General features: G+C 49.8%; 1 protein-coding gene across 13 annotated transcripts in view; it reads left to right on the plus strand.

The window, feature by feature from the left end:
- FHIP1A (FHF complex subunit HOOK interacting protein 1A) overlaps positions 1-21,921 on the plus strand; it is a 256,905-nt gene that overhangs the window by 228,176 nt on the left and 6,808 nt on the right. For 12 of the 13 annotated variants that reach the window (XM_057726592.1, XM_057726589.1, XM_057726600.1 and 9 more), the window contains 4 exons: positions 3,920-4,110; positions 7,794-8,933; positions 16,715-16,893; positions 17,158-17,296. In XM_057726592.1, the coding sequence (XP_057582575.1) occupies positions 3,920-4,110; positions 7,794-8,933; positions 16,715-16,893; positions 17,158-17,296 (1,649 nt within the window). The remainder of the gene's footprint in view (positions 1-3,919; positions 4,111-7,793; positions 8,934-16,714; positions 16,894-17,157; positions 17,297-21,921) is intronic. The other variant, XM_057726601.1, reaches the window with a different exon arrangement.

Consider the following 21,921-nt stretch of genomic DNA (forward strand, 5'->3'; position numbering starts at 1 on the left):
GGAGAAAGCAAGCCTCGGGTAAGATGAATGGGAGAAATGTGGCCAGAACATCTTTGAAAAACAAAGGGGCTTTTTGAAATTCACTAATGTTGCTTTGAAGATTTATGCCTGTTGGTACATTACTGAGGTTATCAGTAATCATCATCTCATCAGAAGCACTTTGCTTACTTCATCAAACTTCACTGCTTTGTTTTGTTTGTTTTTATTGTCACTGTAGCAGTAGGCAGTGTGTGTCCTTTGTTATTGATTGGCTGTTGCTGAATTGTTTCAGAAGTGATGGTGATTTATTTCAATGAGTGATATCCAATAAAATAGAAAGCAGACCCAGGATTGCCAAGGATTGGGGAAATAATGAAAAAAAGGAGGACAATGTGGGGAATATTTTTTTTCCTGCTGTATTGGGATAGCTTCAAGTAATCTGAGCCTCTAAAACCATTTATTAGTCTCTGATTATATTTACTGCTTCCCGAATTTAAATAAAATCCCACTCCAGGCAAATATAGTTGAAATGAAAAGATAGTTTGATGATAGACATCTGTAATAAATTCCTAAGTGATTTTTCTGCTCTCGAGAGCCACTTTATTTTGATGTTTGACATTTGGGAGTTTCTGATTTTATTCTGTTTCTAATCTTTCTGTGTAAATGATGGAAAGACAGAGGGTCAGTGTGCGGTTTTCCCACTCTTCCCTCTGGGATAATCCTTCGTTATAAAGGCACAGTAGTAGAGGTACTGCTTTGAATGCAGGGGTGTTATTCACTGAAACTGACTCTGCAATTTCCAATTTTATGGGACCCCCTTCTTCAGCCTGTGGGGGATCTCCCTTTATTTGATTTGCTCAGAAGAAAATTCTTAGTTTCTATGAAAGCATGTATTTGCAGAGTTGCAAATTTCCAAGAATTCTTTATTCTAATATAATTTCAAGCTACCCACTGGTGATATTTGATTAATAGCTTTATTAGGTTTGATCCACTGTTACTTTTTTTTTTTAGTGCTTCAAACAAAGAGTAGAAATCTATGTATATCAGCTTAAGTCATGAAATATGCTCGGTTTGAGCTGGAAGCAGTCATTGAGTTCCTGCAGTATGTAAAAGCACGGAAGCAGTTTATTTCTTAAATAATTAATGAGGAAAATAAGGATACAGTAAATCCTGTGTGATCTGAATTTCCCTGGGCCTCGCTCGCCTGTGAGAGCAGAAGCGTTCATGTCAACAACCACAGGATGGGCTTCCCTGGCTCTGTTCTCACCCCTCGTCAAAGACCTTGGCCCCCTTGGAAGCGTCAGCCATCCGTTCTGGGGGGTCCCAAGGGAGGGGTCTTACGTGTGTTCACGAACAAGTCTGTCCCCCAGCGCAGCTGCCCCAGCAGCATCGCTGCTGAGCCCGATGCGTTGGCGCTGCTTCCCCTCGGTCCCTGCTGTGTCCCCGCCCCTCCTGAGAGTGCTCGGGGGCGGGGTTCCCCCCCACCGCGCCCCGGGGTGCTGGAGCAGCGCTGCCTGCCCTTGTGTCCTCAGGGCCAGAGCTGCGCCGCGTTCTGACAGGCGGGAGACCTCTCTCCTCTGCATCATTCTTGGTCAACAGAGCATCTCTGCTCACAGAGATCCTTGTGAAAAAAAGCTCATTTTCTACCTATAGATGTTTCTTCTCCAGTACGACTCAGGTACAAGTCCCCAGAGCTGGGCTAAGAATTAGAACAGACCTGGCCCTTTTGCACACTGCCCTCCCGTCTTTCCTTTTTGTTCTTAGAACCTTTGACTTCCGTGCACCTGAACTTGCAAACAGACACCACCACATCAGGCCTTCGGGGTGTCTGGATGTTAGTGATAGAGATTTAGGCTCAGGTGTGTGTGTGCGTGTTGTATGCCCGTGGGTGCAGGGAGGGGAGACCAAGACCCCCCCTTACCTGGCTGCCTAGCTAAGGTTTGGGTTGATGGAGGCATAGTTTGATTTATTTTTCGAGAACAGAAGGTAAAGTGGCAAGTTTGTTGTTTTATACCATGAACGTTATTAAGACCTTCAGTGAAAAGCGCTATGAAGAGAATTAAATCTCTTTTCCTCCTTGACTCAGGCACTGGCAGTGGGTCAGTCATGACCAGCAGGAGCTGTGGGAGACGGCTTAGTGTTGACTGGCCTCAAGACATACCCTGGAAGTTGTACTTTTATCTTTTTCACTGAATCCTTAATCATAGCTTGTTTTCTTCTGTACTGCCTCTCTCTCAAAAGCTAAATCCAGAAACAAAAACATTCTCGTTTCTTGAAGATTGTGGTTGTTCGCCTGAGGGCTCGGGGTCTCTGGAATTGGCTCCTGCACACGCGGCTCTGGCCGTGAGGCTTGCATCCCATTTGTTCCATCTTGGTTTAAATAAGCAGTATGGTCTTTCTCGCTGTTAGGAAAGGAAGCCATTTAAACACGCTTCATTCCACCCACGCTGCCCGCGGATGTGCTCCAAGGGGGTCAGAAACAATTGCCCAGGTTTTCTTGTCTCCAGGTGCACGATGATCCTGAAATGCTTTGATTACCACCCAGAAGTGTTTTGTGTGAAATGGGGCCCAGTGCTCTGTGGTGAGTCCTTGGCGACTGTGATGTTGTGGTTTATAAGGAAAAATATGTATTTGGTCTTTGCCCTTTTTCTTTTGAGTCCCACCCCCTGATATCTGGGGAGGGGAGAGGGTTGAATGAAGCTCTCATGGCCAGTGATTCAATCAACCATGAGTATATAATGAAACCCCCATAAAGCCCCACAACACCTGGGTTGGGAGAGCTTCCAGGTGGGGGAATGCATGGAGGTGGTGGGAGAGAGGCTGCCTGGAGAGAGCGCAGAAGCTCCACGCCCTTTCCCTACCCCTTGCCCTGTGCATCTCTCCACTGCTGTTCCTGAGTTACATCCTTTTATAATAAACCAGTGACCTAGGAAGTAAAATGTCTCTCAGTTCTGTGAGCTGCTCTAGCAAATTAATCGAATCCAGGGATGGCATGGGGGCGGGGTGGGGGGGTGTCATTGGAACCTCTGATTTATGGTCGGTTGGCCAGAAGCACAGGTGACACTCGGACTTGTGAGTGGCGTCTGAAGCGTGTGTGTGTGTGTGTGTTGGGGGTGGGGGGATCTTGTAGGCCTGAACCCTTAACCTGTGGGATGCGCTGACAGTGTCAGACTTGAGTTGAACTGAAGGACACCTGCTGGTGTCTGGATTATTGCTTGGAGGGAGGGACATCGTCCCCCCACCTTACACATACCCACCCGTTGGAACTGGGGACAGAACACCTGTAGCACAATATGTTCTCGTGAGCCCCCATGAGAACGTGAGAGGATGTTTGCACCATGATGCGTGCTTTGCCTTTTTGTGCAACTGCTGTCCTTCCGTACCCACTCTGAGCCAGAGCTTCTGGGATCGTGAGACGAAACTCTCGAAGGAGGTGCTTGCTCTGTTAGCACATTATATTGATAAGGCAGACGCTGAAATAATTGTGATGCTGGTAATGGTGCCTTAGTCGAGGGCCGTGAGCATAGTGGACAGAGAGGGTAGCTCCATGTTGGAGTAGGAAGCCCGGAGGCCTTCCCGGAGAAGGTGACACTGAAGCTGGACTTCACAGGATGACAAGGCATTTGTCAGGCAGGGGGAGGGGAGAGCACATTGCAGGGGGAGGTTGCAGTAGGTGCAAAGGCCCGGAGGCACACAGAGATAGCAGATCCATTGAGAGATGGGGACGTTTGTGGAGGTTAAATTGTGAAGGTCCTTAAATCTGCGTCTGAAGAAAGAAGCACTTGACAAGTTTCAGGCATGGGAGGGAGCCCTGGGGGCTGGTCGGATGGCTGGGGTGAGAGTGGGGAGAGGATGAGACGGGTCCTCATCATGGCTTAGGCGGTGGCTGACTGGGAAGGGACTCGCAGACACCAAACGCCAGCCCTTTTTGTCTCTCCAGGTATCTGATCCCTTGCAATCACATGATGCTGAGTCAGAGGTGGGCTGTGAAGGAGAGAGACTGTTACTCTGTTTCTGCGGCCAAGCTGCTCGCCCTGACCCCCGTCTGCTGCTCCAGCGGGATCACCCTGACGCTTGGGAACCAGGAGAGGGATTATATTCTCTGGTCAAAGTGCACGCTTGATAGTCCAGGTACGAGTGTTACCCGCCTGGGTCCTTGAGTCTCTCATCAATAGAAATTGAAAAGAGGCCAGGTGAGAAGTTCAGGCAAGGCTTTACTGGGACGCGGGCTGTACCCCGAGGGGGGGGAACAAGAAGCAGGTCCCCTTGCTAGCTCCGTAAAGTGGGGTGAGCTGGTCCCTTAAGTGGGTGAGGGTGGGGCGAATCCGTGGGTTGGGCCGGAGGGCTGGCTTAGGTGGTCTGCCCACCCCCTTGGTGGTGCTGTGTGCAGGGATTGTGAACAGTGCTCTGCTTTTGCCCCTGGCACCTCAGAAGTGGCAGCTGGATTTTGGCTTTTTTATATCTTGTTCTTCATAATTTGCCCCAACGCGGAGGCACGCAGTTGTTTTTAGTCCCTTATGGTTCCTTTGTATTCGGTAGCTGGAGGAGACGAGATGTTTGTCCAGGTGCAAGCACTGCAGCGAAGGGTCCCCGGTCCCAGCCTATCAGGGGAGGACCTCGCTAGTGATAATCTTTAAACAAAAGGATGCCAACGTCCATCTCTCCTTGGATGTGTGTCTCTCTAGGTAGACAGGGAGTGATTCGGTGAGCCCCATTTCTTTTATGACTAACTGGGGGTCCTTTTCTGCTTTGTAAAGAGTTCTGGACACTTTGTAGTCAATGTTCCTTGAAGTGCCCGACCCTTACCTACTCATTGTTCCTAGACCTTTATTTTAACTAGGATTCCTAGCAGCATCCTCAGAGTCCAAATATGAATCCTGTACCAGCGTGTCTTTTTAAACAAAATGGGGCTGAGGGTGTGAAGATGGCTGTAGCTAAGACAGAGTTAGCCCTTATTTTAACTTCCAAAGGGACCCATTTGTGGATGCTTGCCTGCTAATCATGTATCATTCTAAAACGTGAAATGTCTGATATGGCGAGAGTATATGATTCATTTGATTGACCTCGTGAGGGGTTTTCCATAAATATTTGTTGTTCCAGAAGTCACAGTACTCATGTGGTGTTTCTCAGCCACAGTTGATCTTGTACATGTAGAATGTAAATGGCCACCTGTGTCTACCTCGGCCCTCCCTCCAGCAGGCAGCTGCAGCAAGGGGGCATTTGTGTGTCTTTGGTGGTCAGAAGCCTGCTTCAGCTCAGGAAGGGTCTGCCTGTCCTGTGACCGCTAGGAAATGGTCCCGGCCTTGTGCTGACTTCAGTGTTTTCAGTCTATATCCTGGTATCCCTCCAGAGAGTGTCATTCCGTCCTTCCAGCTCGAGTCCTGTTCGATAAAATGTATTTTGTCTAATAGCTGGGCTACTTGACTAAGAAAATATCAGCATATTTGGTATAAATGTAATTTTTAGAAATTAAGGTTGTCTTACTGATTCTTAGTTTTTGAATAAAGATACAGCATATCATGGAAATGAATACTTTTTGTGGCAGTGTAACAAGCTGTACTTTAAGTATATTTCCCTGTTAGGCAAACTAGCAGGCATATCTTATATTTTCCTACCCAATTGTCATTTTTAAAAATGCATTTACAAATTTATGTCTTTTATTTACTAAAAAAGTTGTTTTAAGAATGAGTCTGTGGCTGACCTTACCGCAGAATTCAGCTTTCAAGTTAAGCATATGATGGTTGAGTGCCGGCAGCTTGCCACGTTCTTTCCCTGTGTTATCATTTAATCCTTTGAAGACAGTAGTAGTCCCATTTTGTAGATGAAGAAATGGACTCAGAGAGAGGGATTGACTTGCTCAAGGTTACACAGTCAGTAGGTCCTCTGATTCCAAATTCCATTTCTTCTCTCTCTCCTCCTCCTGGGGTTGCCTTACTGTGGATAAATGCCCTGATAGATGGGTGGTTACATACGTAGGTAGGTGGGTAATGTAAGTTTTGTGCAGTAGCTAAGAGCTAGGATTCTGAATCTCGGCTCTGCTACTTCCTTGGGCAAAGTACGTGATCTTCCTAAGCTTTTTTCCTCATCTACTTTCCTCAAAGGGTTGTTACAAGGATACGTGACATAGGACATACAAAGCTATTAGAAAACTACCTGGCATGTAGTAAGTGCTAAATAAATATTATCAGTAGTCAAGTGGATAAGAGAGAAACTTGTAACAGTAGAGCGGGGGGGGGGGGGGGGGGGGGCGGGGGGGGGGCGGGGTGAGAATTATGTCTACCCTAACCACCTGAAAATATGTATTCTTAAAGGTTCAATTGTGGCCCAGTCTGGAAGAGATTTAGATAACAAAGAGGCTTGAAAGGTGTGGCATCGAATGAAATAAAAAAGAGAGGTTGCTGTGAGACAGCTTTGGCTTGACTTGTGGCTCTGCCCCTGACACGTTGGGTGATCTTTGAACCTCAGTTTCTTCATCTGTAAATGTGGTATCTGTAAAATAGTATCTCCATGTAGGGCTGTTGTGAGGATTAAATTAGATAGCACTGATAAAGCACTGGTCATGTAGTAGATGTTTAAGAAATACTAGAGTTTGTGTTTTCCCTTGTCTGAGTCCTTTTTTTTTTTTTCCTAAAAGAAAATGTAAACTTAAATGCAGATGTTTTCATACCTATTTCAGTTACACAGTTGAGAGCTTTTTAACATCAAAGGTAGTCAGAGTATCATTCTTAGGTTAAAAGGGGCTATTTTGGTAGTGAATATGACTTTATCATAAGACGCTCTTTGGTACACATAATTCCCAGTAATCCCCTGGAAGGCAGAATGAATTATCAGGCTTTTCAAAAAATCCAGGGTTTTCTAGAGAAAATCTGTTTCCCAAATTCATGGGTTATACAGGCTTTCCACTTTAGAGTCAAAGTAAAAATCTTTTAAATTATGACCTGCTCTGTGGCAGGTACCATATTGGATATATTACCTAACTTAATCCTCCTGTTACCTGCAGGGTTCTTGGCTTCCCCAAGCCGTAGAAATGGACTAGAGGCCAGACAGGAAATTCAGGCAAGGCTTTACCGGGGCCCCTGCTGCAGCAGCGGGAGCGAGAACAAGTAACAGGTGGCCTTGCTCGCGCGCTCCCTGGGGTGGGGGGGCGCGCTGTTCCTTACACGGGGGGAGGGCAGGGGTGTGTCCACGGGTCGGGCCAGAGGGGTGGCTCGGGAGTTTTGCCCACCCCGTCGGTGGTGTTGCGTGCAGGCGGCAGGCCCAGCGCCCTCCCTGCTTTTGCTCCCGACAGCCTGTTTGTGCTCCAGTCTCTTCAAAAGTCGCAGTTGGGTTTTTTGGTCTCTTTGTATCTCTGGGGTCCAGAAGTTGCCCCAACTGCACATGCGTGCAATTATTTTTAGTCCCATACCGTTTCTTTGTGTTTTGTTACTTGAGGAGTGGTGGGTCCAGGTGCAAGCACTGCAGCAAAGGGTCCCAGGTCCCAGCCTGTCTCACTCCCAGCAACTTGAGAGGTTGCCATCATTAGCTCGCATTTCTCTGAAGACCGATGCCAAGTCATGGACTTCTGTTGGCAATGGCCAGGATCTGATCAGCCAGACTGGTTCCATATCTTCTGTGAGGATAGGGTTTCTGTTCTTATTTTTCCTCCTTAAAACATAACCATTTTTTAAAATTGCTTAGAAATCACTTAATCGGAAATTTTTAGAACCAAAGTAGCTGGTGGGACAAAGCCTTGGCAGCCCGTCGAGTCGCATCCCCGTCCCCTGCCTGTGTCACCCCCCCGCCCCCAGTTCTGACTCGTGTATCTCCCCGCACAGGGCCTGCAGAACAGCCGCCCCCCGAGGCGTTCTCGCCGTCGGCCTGCATCGTGGAGTACGGCAAAGCCCTGGACATCAGCTACCTGCAGTACCTCTGGGAGGCCCACACCAACATCCTCCGCTGCATGAGGGACTGCCGTGTGTGGTCCTCCCTGTACGATGGAGACTCTCCCGACCCTGAGGCGCTTTGCCCAGGTCTGCCGGGCCCGCCCGAGGAGAGGGCTCCCAGCGCCGCCTACCCTGTGCTCAGGCTCCTGCAGCAGGTCCCTGGGCCGACGGGGCCCCAGCCAGCTCCTGGAAAGAAGAGCCACACGGAGCTGGAATGGGATGACAGCTATGACACCGGGATCTCCTCGGGGACGGGTGGGGGCTCCCTGGGACCGTATGAGGATGGGGAGGACTCGGGCCCCCCAGCCCCTGTGGACCCCCCCAAGCACATCCAGGAGATGAAGAAGAATGCCATCCTGCTCGTCAAAGGGGCCTACGTTGAAGAATCCGACTTCCAGGATGACGTGATGGTGTACAGGCTGTGTGCTGAGAAGGATGCTGAGGGCACCAGCAGTTCACAGGATGCCGTGAGGCCCCCAGCTCAAGCCCAGACCCAGGTCCAGGGTCCCCCCGTGAACAATGGCCCCCTGCCCAGCCCTCAGCCAGAGACAGATTCAGAGGAGGGACATAGTGGGGATGATTCAGACGTGTTTCACAGTGTGTCCAAGAAACCTGAACAAGAGAACGAGCCTGCAGTCGCCCCAGAATCAAACCCCGAGGTGGCAGCCCCCACCCCCGAGGCAGAGCATGGTACACACCTGGCGGTGACTAACCCCGAGGGTGAAGATTTCATTGCCCAGTATGACCAGATCATTAAAGAACTGGATTCCAGCACTGAGGGCTTGATGGGACAGAATTTCTCTTCATCTGACCCCTCACTTCTCATAAAGGAGCCGGAAGAGGAGGAAGAAGATGAGAGCAAAGGAGAAGAGGAGAAAGGGAAGAAGGAACCAGAAGAGGAGGAGGACGGCTTTGACTCTTTCATAGCTGAGACTCCTGCTGCAGAGACCCAGCCGTCCCCATTTGGAGCGAGAGATGAGGCTGCCTTTGCCAGTCACCGTCCCTCGAGGACTCAGAGCACCCCTTTCACAGGTGATGCGCTTAGATTGCTATGTGGTTTATGCCTTTGAATGCACTTATATGTACTGTACCAGGAGAGTGAGGTAGGTGCAGGTAAGGAGCGTTATCAGTTTACCTACCTATTTCTGTAAGGAGCAGGGAGGGGTGGTTTCATTTTTATCTTACTCTGCCATTCTTGCAATGATTGTCTTGGGTTCCCCCCCCCCCCCAGCAAATTAGAGGTTAAATTTTGCTGTTGAGTAACTTCTCTTGATATGCCTTTGATAAAGTAGTAGGACTGACTAAACCACACAGGAAATCCAGTCTCATTATTTAATAGCCTCATTTCCTCTAGTCTAATTTATTTTTCTCCTTAGCATTTGTTTTTATGTGTATTTTTTAAAAAATTACAGTTTCCCCCACTGGCATGTGTGCTTCATGAGGGCACGGGTGTTGGCTTGTTCTCTGCTCTATCCCTAGTCCTGAACAGTGGACAGAGCACATAGTAGGTACTCAGAATACTCCTTGCATCAATGTGGCCGTGTACACACAGCAGAGGCCACTGGGGTTAGTCATGCCTTTGCCTGGGAGCTCATTTCTGTTAATCATAAAATCTTCATCCAAAAATAAGTAGAGTAGACCCACATAAACTCATCACTGTGCTAAAGAGGGGGTGTGTTCCGGTGATATACCCCTAATAGCTGGTAGAGATCACGGAAGAGGCAAAGGGGTAGGATTGGGTATCAGGTAAATGGATTGAGGTGAGGAATTATGATAGAATTATTATCATTAAATTATTAGGTAAAATTGTTACTGAACTCAGGTTTTGCTGTTCACTGCTTGAAAGCCAATACTCGAGAGACACGTGTTGGTAGGAAAAGAAAGATTGCTTTATTGAGGAGAGGCCAGCTACCTGGGGAGAAGGTGGACCCGTGTCCAAAAACCAGCTCTGCGCTGCCAATCAGGGGGCAAGAGCTTTTAAAGGGGAGCTTCAGGAGTGTATCGGCGGAAGGAGGGGGCTACATGCAAAAAAAGCACAGTCACAAATATCGTATATTAACGCATGTATGTGGAATATAGAAAAATGGTACAAATCAGCTGGTTTGCAAGACAGAAATAGAGACATAGACATAGAGAACAAACATATGGACACCAGGGGGGGCAAAGCAGGGGGTGGGGGTGTTGGGGTGGGATGAATTGGGAGATTGGGATTGCCATATTTACATTACTAATAAGAAAAAAATAGCAAATTGTACACTTTCAATATATGCAGTTTATTGTATGTCAGAAAAAAGAGGGGGTGTGTATATACGTGTAGCTGATTCACTTTGCTGTACAGCAGAAACTAACACAACATTGTAAAGCAACTATACCCCAATAAAAATTAATTAAAAAAAAAAAGTAGTCAGCTCCGACAATCATCTTGAAATTGGTCATGTGGTGGTCTGATCAGCGTCATCTTGATTGTTTTAAGTACAGTTAGTCTTCAGTTCTAGGGTTGCTTTGTTCCCATCTCCTTGAGGCCAGTTCTCAGAATTGTGGCAGCTTATGTCATGGCTGCAGTCTAGTCGTCATGTAGTTAACTTCTTCCACCTGGTGGGGGTTTCAGTATCTGCAAAACAGCTCAAAGGAGATGGCTAAGAATATTACCGATAGCTCTTGAAGAGGAACTGAAGGTCCTTGATTTTGTTTAATAGCTAAACTATTATTATTTTGTCTTGCTTGACTATTTTCCTTTGCTTTTTTAGTTTCTCATTTCTCTGATTAAATTTATTCTTTGGCTAACGTTTTCCTAAGGCAAGAGGCAGGTGGAGAACATGGGGGAGGTCTGTCCTGGGAAGGCCCCACAGGGTCCTGTTCTGTTACAAAATCTGAATCTGCAAATCGTGGTACGGAGGGAACTGGCACAGAGGAGGGGTCCTCAGGCTTGGGGACAGCTGCGGTGGGACCCCTGAATGGTGTTCAGTTAGAGGAGAGGGTCCTGAAGGAGCCAGCATCTTAGCGTCTCAGAGGGACAGACCGGCCTTGGGGTCAGGCCTGTGGGGACTCGTGGCTGTGGCACTTCCAGCCACGTGGCCTTGGTGTCCTAACCTGGGAGGACTAAATGTGATCCGGGGGCGGGCATGGCGCACCCCCATGTCATTACGGTTATCACAGGCAGCCCCCAGCAGCCTCAGCTGAGGCTTGTCCTTCCCTGGCCAGCAGGGGGCAGCTTAGCAGGGAGACACCATGCCTCTCACCCAAAACACAGGCAATCACAGTATCTTCGGGGTCCAGCCAGGTAGGCTTCACATGATCTCAAGGAGCTCTTCCACCCTCCTCCAGTATTTATTCATCTGTTTACTGATGCCTAAAAATTCACTTAAACAAGGAGAAAGCTTTTAATTCCACAATTAAAAGGCTTGAGGTTCTAACCAGGATAACATTTCATTGTGAATGGGTTTTAATTGAAATTCAATCTGTCGCTCATAAGTAAAAAGGATTAGATAACCTAGCTTTTCCCAGTTGATGTGGGGGGCAGGGGGGCCCTGGCCGACTGAAGGCGGGGGGAGAGCTTGGTGGAAGGAAGCGGGCAAAGTAACCTAGCTGAGTCCCAACTCTGCCCTAGGGCTGCCCCATTTACTGTCCCCAAGCAGGAACCCCAAGTTTGTCTGCAGTGTTCTCTAGGACATGAGGACTACCCACTGCTAATGAAGATTGTTCTTTAGACTATGCCAGCTTTCTTACAAAGGAGCTTCACCCCTGGGCAATATGTAAATTGAGGAGACAAGGTATAGCTAAGTGCAAAAAAATAAATAAATAAATAAAAAGCTAATATACTGCCTATTAAATAACATAAATATTTTGAATATGATACACCTGAAAACCAACAAACCATAATCTGGGATTTGGATACAAACAGGTAATTTTAACTAAAACCTCGCCTCTTTCCTCCTTTGAAACTTGTACACAGCTTCTTTTCTCTTTCCACATATGTGAACTTCGTGGCGTCCAAACTTCTGAGTGTGTTCTGCAGCATTTGGCTTACTGTCTCTCTCTGCATGGAATCCTGATTTGTGCTAAAATGAATTTGCTTCTCAGCAGAATCAAAGCATTCCATTTCATCTGTCTAATTTTATTTACTCATGCATGTGTTAGTCTTTCATTGATCCTCTAATATTGGCATGTTCTGTGCTAGGTACTAAGGACCCAAAAATGAAGGGATTTGTAGACTTTCTGAGAAGACATCAACAAAGAACTATACTCTCTTAGTGAGAAATGTTTTGTTAGTCATTCTGCCCAAATCCTCGGGGAGCCCAGTGGGGGGAGTGGGAAAGGCTTCACAAAGAGGGGACACAGTGAACAGAAGCTTCTGGGTAAAAGCAGCTGAGAATGGCAGTCCAGGCAGAGGAAACAGCAGGTGAAGGAAAAAGAGCCTGGCAGCTCATGGGGGTGACAAGTCATGGATCTTGGGAGGCAGAGAGGAAGCCACAAAGCTGGTTGATTTGTGGCTCAGGAGGGCCCTCGGGCCACACTGAGGAATGGGGCCTTGCACTCCTGGCACTGAAGATGGCCCTGGAAGTGTTGGAATTGACAAGTGATGTGACCAGATCTGTGTTTGGAAAGGTCACATCCATGTTTGATGTGACCATATCCATGTTTGGAGAGAGCATTGGAGTGGGGAGGGGTTGTTGCCAGGAAGATCAAAGTAAGAGACTGGTCATCGTATTAGGATTCGGAATGCACCAGTGTTAATGTTCCTAGGAACATTTTCACAGCTGTATTCACACAGATGTGCTGAGATGTGTACACAAAGATGTTCATTGCAGTGTTGTTTATAATAGAAAAAGACTAGACATAACCTAAATGTCCATTAGCAGGGGGCTGCTTTTGTTACTGCAGCACCCATGGCAACCGAATATCTTGTGAATGAATGAGACAGCCCTGTGTGTGCTGATGTGGGACGGTCTCTGGGAGATATTGTGCAGTGGAGAAGCAAGGGGCTGAACAGGGTTAGCATTGTCATTTTATCCTTTGATTATAAAAAACACCAGGAGATACACACACACACACACACACACACACACACACACACACACACACACCCCCTCGCAGACAAGATAGGGTGTTGGTTAAGAGTATTGGCACTGGAAACAGATGGCCTGAATTAAAATTGTGACTCCATTTACTAACTGTGCACTTGGCATTCTGCGTCATCTTTATATGGGGATAAATAATAAACACACCTTGTAGGGTTGTTGTGAATAAGTAGGTCAATACATGAAGAGTGCTTAGAACACTGCCTGGCAGTGATTAATAAGTGTTTTTATTAAGTGATTAATAAATGTTTTTCATGATAACTCTATTATTATTATTTATTATATACACGAAACATTTCTGGACGAATACACTCGGATCTGTTCACAGGGGTTGCCTCCAGGGAGGGGGCCTGCTCTTTATTTTATACTCCTTTACTGTTTGAAGAAGAAAAATTTTAAATCATGTTAATCTTTATTAGAATAGAAAAACTGCTGCTGAAGTCCAGACAAGAGGTGAGGAGACTCTGGCCGCAGGCAGTGCTGGCAGGGGAGGTGCGGTGGCGGTCCGCGTTTGGGAGATGGTTCCAGGGTGCACTCTGTAGCGCGGAGGCGCAGAGTGATGGCAGCTCCCCGTGGAGTCAGGAAGCACAGGAGCAGCGGAGGCAGGGAGGCATTGAGGCAGGAAAAGAGGGCTTGAGGGGAGAGAAGAAAACCATGTCGTATGAGTCGTTCTGAAATTCAGTGTTTTATGGGTGTGGAATTTATCTGTCTTCCTAGAAGCAAAGGGGAAAAAATACACCCTGCACCCCCCCCCCCCCATACACCTGTGGTTTTCTGAATTGTGGCTGAGTTTTCTCGTTTTCAGCTGCGTGCCAGTTTCCCCTAGCAACTGCATTTTGCTATTGGAGGTTTCTTTTTAAAGCACTAGAAATCAACTAAGAATAAAACAGGAACTTGAAAGGATTTAATACATGTTTCCTATTGCACATGCCTAAGAAGCTGTAATTAATGTTGTTAGTGGATTATCATGACAGTTTGCTGACCTTGACCTAATATTCTGTTGTTCAAGTGAGACAACGATGACATTGACTCACAGGGCTCGGGGGCCAGGCTGGGTTTTGTCCTCCCTCACAGTAGTGATGGACCGTAGGCTCTGTCCCCTTGCCGCTGCACTGTGCAGCGTTCGTGCTTGTAGGATGGCCGGATGAGGCCAGGTATAGTCTGGGCCTGTGGCAGGGAAGTTGAGGGCTCCCATTAAGGAGCTACGTGTTACAGGAGACTTTTCCCTGGTAGATCTGCCTGGAAAACTAGAATTAAGAAGAGCTACCAGTGACATTTTCAGGATTCTTTTTTTTTTTTTAATTTATTTAAATTTATTTATTGGCTGCGGTGGGTCTTCATTGCTGCACACAGGCTTTTCTCTAGTTGCAGTGAGTGGGGGCTACTCTTCCTTGTGGTGCGTGGGCTTCAGTAGTTGTGGCACATGGGCTCAATAGTTGTGGCTCACAGGCTCTAGAGCACAGGCTCAATAGTTGTGGCACATGGGCTCAATAGTTGTGGCTCACAGGCTCTAGAGCACAGGCTCAATAGTTGTGGCACATGGGCTTAGTTGCTCCGTGGCATGTGGGCTCTTCCTGGACCAGGGCTTGAACCCATGTCCCCTGCATTGGCAGGTGGATTCTTAACCACTGTACTACCAGGGAAGCCCCATTTTTGGGGTTCTTGATGGAGCCCCATCAAGTTGCTTTCAAAATGGGGTTCCAGTACAGCAGGGGTCCCCAACCCCCAGGCCACAGACCATTACTGTGGGGGGTGGGGGGCGAGTGAGCGAAGCGTCATCTGTACTTACAGCCGCTCCCCATCACTGGTGTCACTGCCTGAGCTCCGCCTCCCGTCAGATCAGCCTCCTGTTAGATTCTCATAGGAGCCCAAACCCTACTGTGAATCATGCACGTGAGGGTCTAGGTCGTATGCTCCTTGTGAGAGTCTAATGCCTGATGACCTGAGGTGGAGCTGAGGCGGTGATGCCAGCGCTGGGAGGCGGCTGCAAATACAGATGATCGTTAGCAGAGAGGTCTGACTGCACAGAGACCGTCATGAATCATTTGCTTGCAGACTCACAGCAAAACCCTATCAGTGAGTGGCAAGTGAAAACAAGCTCAGGGCTCCCACTGATTCTGCATTATGGTGAGTCGTATAATTGTTTCATTATATATTACAGTGTCATAATAATAGAAATAAAGTGCACAATGAATGTAATGTGCTTGAATCATCCCCAAACCCCCCTGTCCAGTCCGTGGAAAAATTGTCTTCCATGAAACTGGCCCCTGGTGCCAAAAAAGGTTGGGGACCGCTGCAATCCAGAGTTTCTGAATGTGTTGGACAAAGTCTCCCAGCTTTGTTTTGTAAACAAGGGCGCTGGCTGGAAGAATTCATGAACCTCCTGTGTCATGGAAAGTGACTCAGGAGCTCTGTCCCCTCCCAAGGATGGGGAAGTTGGGGCTAATCTCCACACACAAAGGGAAAGCGTCTCTTCTGAGTTTCGCAGCCCCTTAGAGACCTCCTCTCTGTTTGTGGCGCTGGGAACACTGCCGTTCCCCTGTTACGTGCCCGCCCGCGTGGTTTGGTGTCCACGTTTCTCACAGACAGCTTCTGCTTTCCTACAGAGTGTTTACCCTCTTCCACGCGAAGGCTTCTGAATGAAGCATCTTGTGATGAAGCATGTTTTTGTTAAACTCATATTAATGTTGGGGAAATCTTCATAAGGCGTGTTTATTCACCAAGGGTTATGTGCTTTTGTCATAAATATGCTGTGGTTTAGTGGCATCATCAATAGCTCCACTGGGGGAAAGAGAAAATTCTCGTCGATTTTGCATGTAATGGACCACTTTTATGGTGAAAATGGAAAACATCTTCAAGTAATTTTATTAATGCCAGATTTATTTTCTGGATTTTCCCTGTCTTCAGTGAACTCAAACAGAAGGCATATTATTTTTCTAGTGACCCGAATCAGTCAAAGCTTCTTTTTGCCTTTTTTTTTTTTTTTTTTTACAAACTGTGTTTATAGTCATAGGGATTTTCTTGTTTAAGGAACCTAGGACACAGCAGACTCCAGCTCCCCACGCTGAGTCCCTTCCCTCTCTCTCATCCCCCACCTCCCTCTGAAAATTAAAGTGTGGCTCTGAATTACAGCCAAGGCCATCGTCCCCTCTCCTCTTCTTTGGGTTCTTCCACTTTGTGACGCGGACGAGCCAGAGTCTTTCTCAGGTGCTTGTCGGGGACAGGCAGCCCCCCGTTCACAGTGCTGCTGTGTGGGACACATAGTTTGTGTTTGCTCTTCTTTAGCAACACGAAGGTTTTTTGTTACGGAGACTTGTGACGGCCTCTAATGTCTGCGTGACGCCCTAGAGCACGCAGCATCAGGGGCTGATGACGGCCGTGTTGTTGAGCACTGGTAGCCCTACGAGATACAGGCACAGTGTGAAAAGTATATTTTGATTTTAAAAATTAAAGTATTGGTCTTTTTTTTTAAGGTCTGTGATCATTTTCAAAGTATTATAACGGCTCACGGAGTCAGAATACTAGCTCCCACGCACGTGTTTCTTCTTTCTTTTTGTGGCGGTGGCGTGTCTCGTGGTTTGGCTTTGAGGCAGGAGGCAACCTGGCCGCGTCGGCCACACTTGCCTGAACGTGATTAGCACGCGGTGGCCCCGGGGTGGCCCCGGCGGCTCCTCGTTCCCCGGGAGAGACGGCCCGTGCGCCCTGCCGGCCCTGAAGCCTCGTGTCCTCCCGCAGGCCCGTTCATCAGCGTGGTCCTGTCCAAGCTGGAGAACATGCTGGAGAACTCGCTGCACGTGAACTTGCTGCTCATCGGCATCATCACACAGCTGGCCAGCTACCCGCAGCCCCTCCTGCGCTCCTTCCTGCTCAACACCAACATGGTCTTCCAGCCCAGCGTGCGCTCCCTCTACCAGGTACTGGCCTGCGCGCCTTCGGCCCCCACCCCGCTTCTCACTCACTTGCCGTCCTGTGTCTTCTTCCACTGGTTGTGTTGACGATTCTAGACAAATTGCGACGCTTTCATGGGTTTGATGTTTTGAGAGCCTCCTCCCGCCCCAAACCCAAGCAGGTAAAACCCCGTCGCTCCTGCAGCAGGGGCTGTGCCTGACCGATGGCCTGATGACGCAGGGTGGAGCCCCGTGCTGAAGCACGTGCGTCACTCGTGCTGGTTTTGACAGGTCCTCGCATCTGTGAAGAACAAGATTGAGCAGTTCGCCTCTGGGGAGAGAGACTTCCCGGGCCTCCTCATCCAAGCCCAGCAGTACCTGCTCTTCCGCGTGGACCTGTCCGACCCGAGCCCCGAGGCACCCACCAAAGGTCAGCCTGGGTCCTCCCCTGTGTCCCCGCTCCCCGCACCTGTCCGCTTCCCAGCTCAGGGTCGTGGGTACTGCACCCGCTCCTGGACCCTAGAGTGTCTAAATAGATTTCCATTTTTACCAGCAGGGAGGAGTCTCCTCTGAGTGTCCTTGAACCGAAAGGAAGGTCTGCCCTGCCCACCCCTGGCCTGGGCCCAGTTTGGAGGGTTGCGCAGGGCGTTTGTTTTCCTAACCGAGAGTAGTTCAGGGCAGGAGTGACGTGGGGGCTGTTGCTAGAAATAACGTAGCACATGCGGGCCAGAAGGAAGCATGGTGTGCACACCGTGAGCCATTTTTTGGCTGGTCCCACCCCAAGGAGGGCATCCATTCTCTTTATTATGTTTTCAGAGACTCTTGGGCCCCAAATAAACGTGCTTTAGGCTCTGGAAGGTAAAACCCATTCATTTGGAGCAAGAGAAGTAGAACTTACGGGCACCTTCCGCCTCCCCAGAGCGCCTTTCCACAGGCTCTGGAGGCCTGGTGGAGCGGGCGGGGAGGGTGGGGGTGGCCCGCGGCTGGAGCCTGAGGACCCCCGCGGGCCCCCGGGCCTGGGCAGAGGGCATCCTGGTCTCCGTTACGCTCTGGTTGCGCAGATTTGAGGACAGTTGTCTACGGAGCTGTGGCCTTGGCCTTGGTGAGGGCAGACCGGGGAATGGCCCGCATCGCGCTGGCTTCCGCTCATCTCCCCCGGGACAAGCCCGGCTTCTCTGCGGCAGGTGGACAGTGGAGAGAGTGGGGGTCTCTGTCCAGGGCTAAAGCGTGTGATCGGAAACAGGATTTGGAGTGAGAGGCAGGAATGTAACCCAGGGCAACATTAAACCCCTGAGGAAAGCGGAAAAGACCCCAGCCCTCTGTTGGCGTGACCTTGCCTCTATGTAGCTGTTTGGTCCCTTGGCCTCACTGGACCTCGTGCTCCTCGACTCCTAAGTGAAGGGTTTGTCTTCCATCTCTCGAGTCCTTTCTGGCTGTAGGACGCGGGGTGTGGAGGGCATTAGGGCATCACAAGGCAGACTGGAAGAAAGGGGGGCCCTGTGCCCCTGGGGAAAGGAGGGGGCAGCTTCAAGTGCTGGCCCTGGAGAAGAGCAGGCGGGCCGTTCTTGGAGGGAGAGGAGCCCCCATGTCTGTGGGAAGGTGGCCTGCGGGCCCCAGGGGGCCTCTCCCAGCCCCGTGGACAGTCGGCCTGTTCCTTGTCCCTCCGGAGCAGGGGGCACGCTGCCGTGACTCCCCCGCGAGAGCTGCTGCGTGAGTTAGCTTTTGTGCATAAGAAACCACCGCCAAAGCTCGGGGGCTACAAACAAAGCCTGGCGGTTGCCCGGGGGATCTGCTGGTCTGGGCGGGCGTGGCTGATGCCGGCAGGACTCCCGCAGGGGCTGCTGTCCGCTGGCCTGGGATGGCCTGGCTCCCATGGGTGGCTGCCGGCCAGGGTGACGGGGGTCTGTGTTCCTCGTCATCCAGCTGGTTAGCCCTGGCTTGGCAGCGTCACGGCTGCAGGGCTGCAAGCGAGAGCAGGAGCGCACAGTCTCTTGAGGCTCCAGCTCGGGACTCCACCGGGCCGATTCTGCTGCATTCTGCTGGCCAAGCCACCGGGTCAGCCCAGGTGCAGAAGGGGGGCAACCCCCCACCTCCTGATGGGAAGAGCTGCAAGGGATTATGGGCGTTTTGCAGTCTTCCAGACAGAAGGAGACTCGAGTCTCCTCCTGCTGCTCTCTAGGCTTGATCTTCATTTGTGTTTTGCTTTGTAAAGTGCTTTCCCAGACAATTTTACTTTTCAAACAGCACTGTGCAATGGGCAAGAAAGGTACTGCTAGCTTAATTTTCATAGAAGAAAGCTGAAATTAGAGGCCCGAGGAGGTCAGCCAGATGCCTAGTTCTTGGAGCCGAGGGCACACACCCTGAGCAGCCTCCTTGACCCACACGATCTGGGTGAGGGTGGCGGGGGTCACTCACACCTGGTGCTCTGTCCGGGCTTCACACTGTCTGATGGCCTCAGCTGCCGGATACGTGCGCGGGGATCTTGTCCCCACTGCCTAAGGTTGTCCCCGCGGCAGCTGTGGTGGATGACGTCTAAGGTCTGTGACACTCAGGGGACCTTGACTTGTAGAAGGCTTCTCTCGGGATAGAAGACTGCCCTTTGATGGAGTTTTTCAGATTAACCTCCTAACTTCAGGTTCGCAAAGTGACACTCTCCCGTCAACTTTAAAAACCTCTCAACTCACAGAATGACAGAGGTGTCTGTCCCCTCGTACAAAGCTGACTCCTGAGGCCTCGCGTGTGATGTGATTGCCTATAAAGGAGATGAATCTGGGAGACTTATTCTCACTGGGAGACACAACGAGCGATTAGAATCCTGTAAGAAGCCACGTAGTGGGGTGTCCAGTGTCCGTGCGCTGTGCGCCTTGTCTGAAGCCGCTGACGGGGAGGTCGGGGCTAGCGGATTTCTCTCCTTACTTCTCAAGTCTCCCTAGTAGTATCTTGAAAACCCTTTGTTGTGCCTTTTCAGACCCAGGGCAGCATTTCAGGAAACCACTCCTGGTTCTGAAGTTTATCTATACGTCCCTTCCTCCCTGCCTCTCCTCTGGGTGCTGGGCCCGCAGGCCGGGCCCTTGTACGAGGCGCATAGCTCAGGGTCCACAGCCGGAGCTGCTGTGTCGCGCAGGCCCTGGTGAAACCAGCCTCCTCACTAACGCTTCCAGCAGAAGTAGACGTCCCGGCGGACTTCCTGGGCCCGTCACATCGTCACTCTTGAGACCATTGGTCTCCGAGGGTCAGCCACTTGCCAGTCTTTTCATTTTTTTCTCAAACACTTTTGAAACCACAGGTGGTATTTTCTTGTATTTACGTATATTCATAATCCCTTTCACTGACTTCTGCTTCTGGAAGGGGGTCAGGTAGGTATTATCCCCATTTTACAGAAAAGGAAACTGAGACATCATATGATTAGCTAGTTGCCAGGTAGGGACCATTCCCCGGGTCTCCTTGTTTTTGAGTTGCGTCTGACTCATGAAAGGCCTGTCCCACGCTGACGGGACAGAGCCACTGCCAGGACTTCGCTGCTGGCCCTCCGTCTCCTTCCCTGGGCGCACGCCTGCCTTCATTAGCGAGGACAGTGTTGATTCTTGGATTCAGGCTGGATAAGTGATCCACAGAAGCCCTCTTGGGGGAAAAGAGGAGTGAATTTGGAAGAGAAGGCCGGAGATGAGGACGTGCACGAGCTCCAGGAGATGAGGTGCAGGGAGGACCTGGCACTGGCCAGTTCCTTCCCTCGTTCGTTCTGCAGATGTTTATTGGCTTCTTCTACGGGTGAGGACGTGTGTTGGGGTCCACGAAGCACACGTCGTTTAGGGGCTCGGCCCTCAGAAGCCTCACAGTCTAGCAGAGGAGAAAGAACATGAGCAGCAGCGCCAGGCTGGAGGGCACGGCAGGCCCCAGCTGGTAAATGAAACGAGCGGGAGGCTGGGGCAGGGGACCACCTCCAGGGCAGCAAAGGCAAGCGGGGCGGGACGTCGGTGGTGACGGAACTGGTGGTGGTGTGACAGCTGACGCCTACCAGGAGGTCCCTGTGTACGTTGTGCCTGTGGACTCACTTGATCCTCACAACTCTGAGCTTTGGACAGATGAGGACATTAACGTACGGAGAGGGAACGCCACTTGCCTGATGTCGCTCAGCCGGTTAAGTGGCAGCGCCGGAGCCTGGTGAGGTTTAGGTGTGCAGACGTGGGGGAGGGAGTGCCGGGTGGGGACGCAGCGCCCAGCGCAGGTCTTGGTCTGGGGTGGTGCCCGGGAGCTTCCCCTCCCCACCGCGCCCAGGCCAGCTTCCCGGGTGAGCCTCTCCGGGCCCTTTGGAGAGCCGGATGCCGTGGTGTTGGAGGGCTGGGGCGGGGGGGGGGGGGGGGCCCTCAGGTGCGGTCCCCCAAGGCTGGCAGTGTCCTCAGGGATGTCCCACGGTCGTCCTCCCTCTGTTGTCAAGACATATTGCGAGTTTCTGTGGGAAAGGTAGCAGCAGATTCTCAACAACTGCTGCAGTTCTTTATGGCACGAACTGGGATACGCTTTAATCTAAAACGATATTTAAAGCAGTAAAGCGGAAGATTTTTTTTTTTTTAACAGTAAAGACTATAGTAGTGAGATGTGGAAAGTACTATAAATGTCAAGAATTTTTAGTACTGTAGTTAAGTGACACTCTGAGAAGAGTGTTGAAAAATGGGACTGAATTCTAAAAAGCAGCCAAAATAATGAAGACCTTGAATATAATGATTTATAAGGAGTCATGAATCTGTTTGAGTTGGGGGCAGAAGGCATAAATAATTCCCATCAGTGTGAAGGCCGGAGATCTTCAGGAATTAAATAGTTGGGAACGTCGAACCATTTTAATTGGTAAAACTGATTTGATATGAAAATGCAAATCACTTGGATATGTTAAAGCTTGGTCCATATCCTCTTGGACCTACATTATTGAAACTGAGATCGAAATCCCTGGAAACTTGCCTTGAACGGAAGGTCCAAGCCACTTGCTGCCATGAGATGCCCATGGTGGCGGGACGTTCCCAGTCTGGTCTTATCAGCACCCAGCTTCCTCTGCATTATTTC

The sequence above is a fragment of the Hippopotamus amphibius genome, chromosome 3 (assembly GCF_030028045.1).
Source record: "Hippopotamus amphibius kiboko isolate mHipAmp2 chromosome 3, mHipAmp2.hap2, whole genome shotgun sequence".
Taxonomy (NCBI): domain Eukaryota; kingdom Metazoa; phylum Chordata; class Mammalia; order Artiodactyla; family Hippopotamidae; genus Hippopotamus; species Hippopotamus amphibius.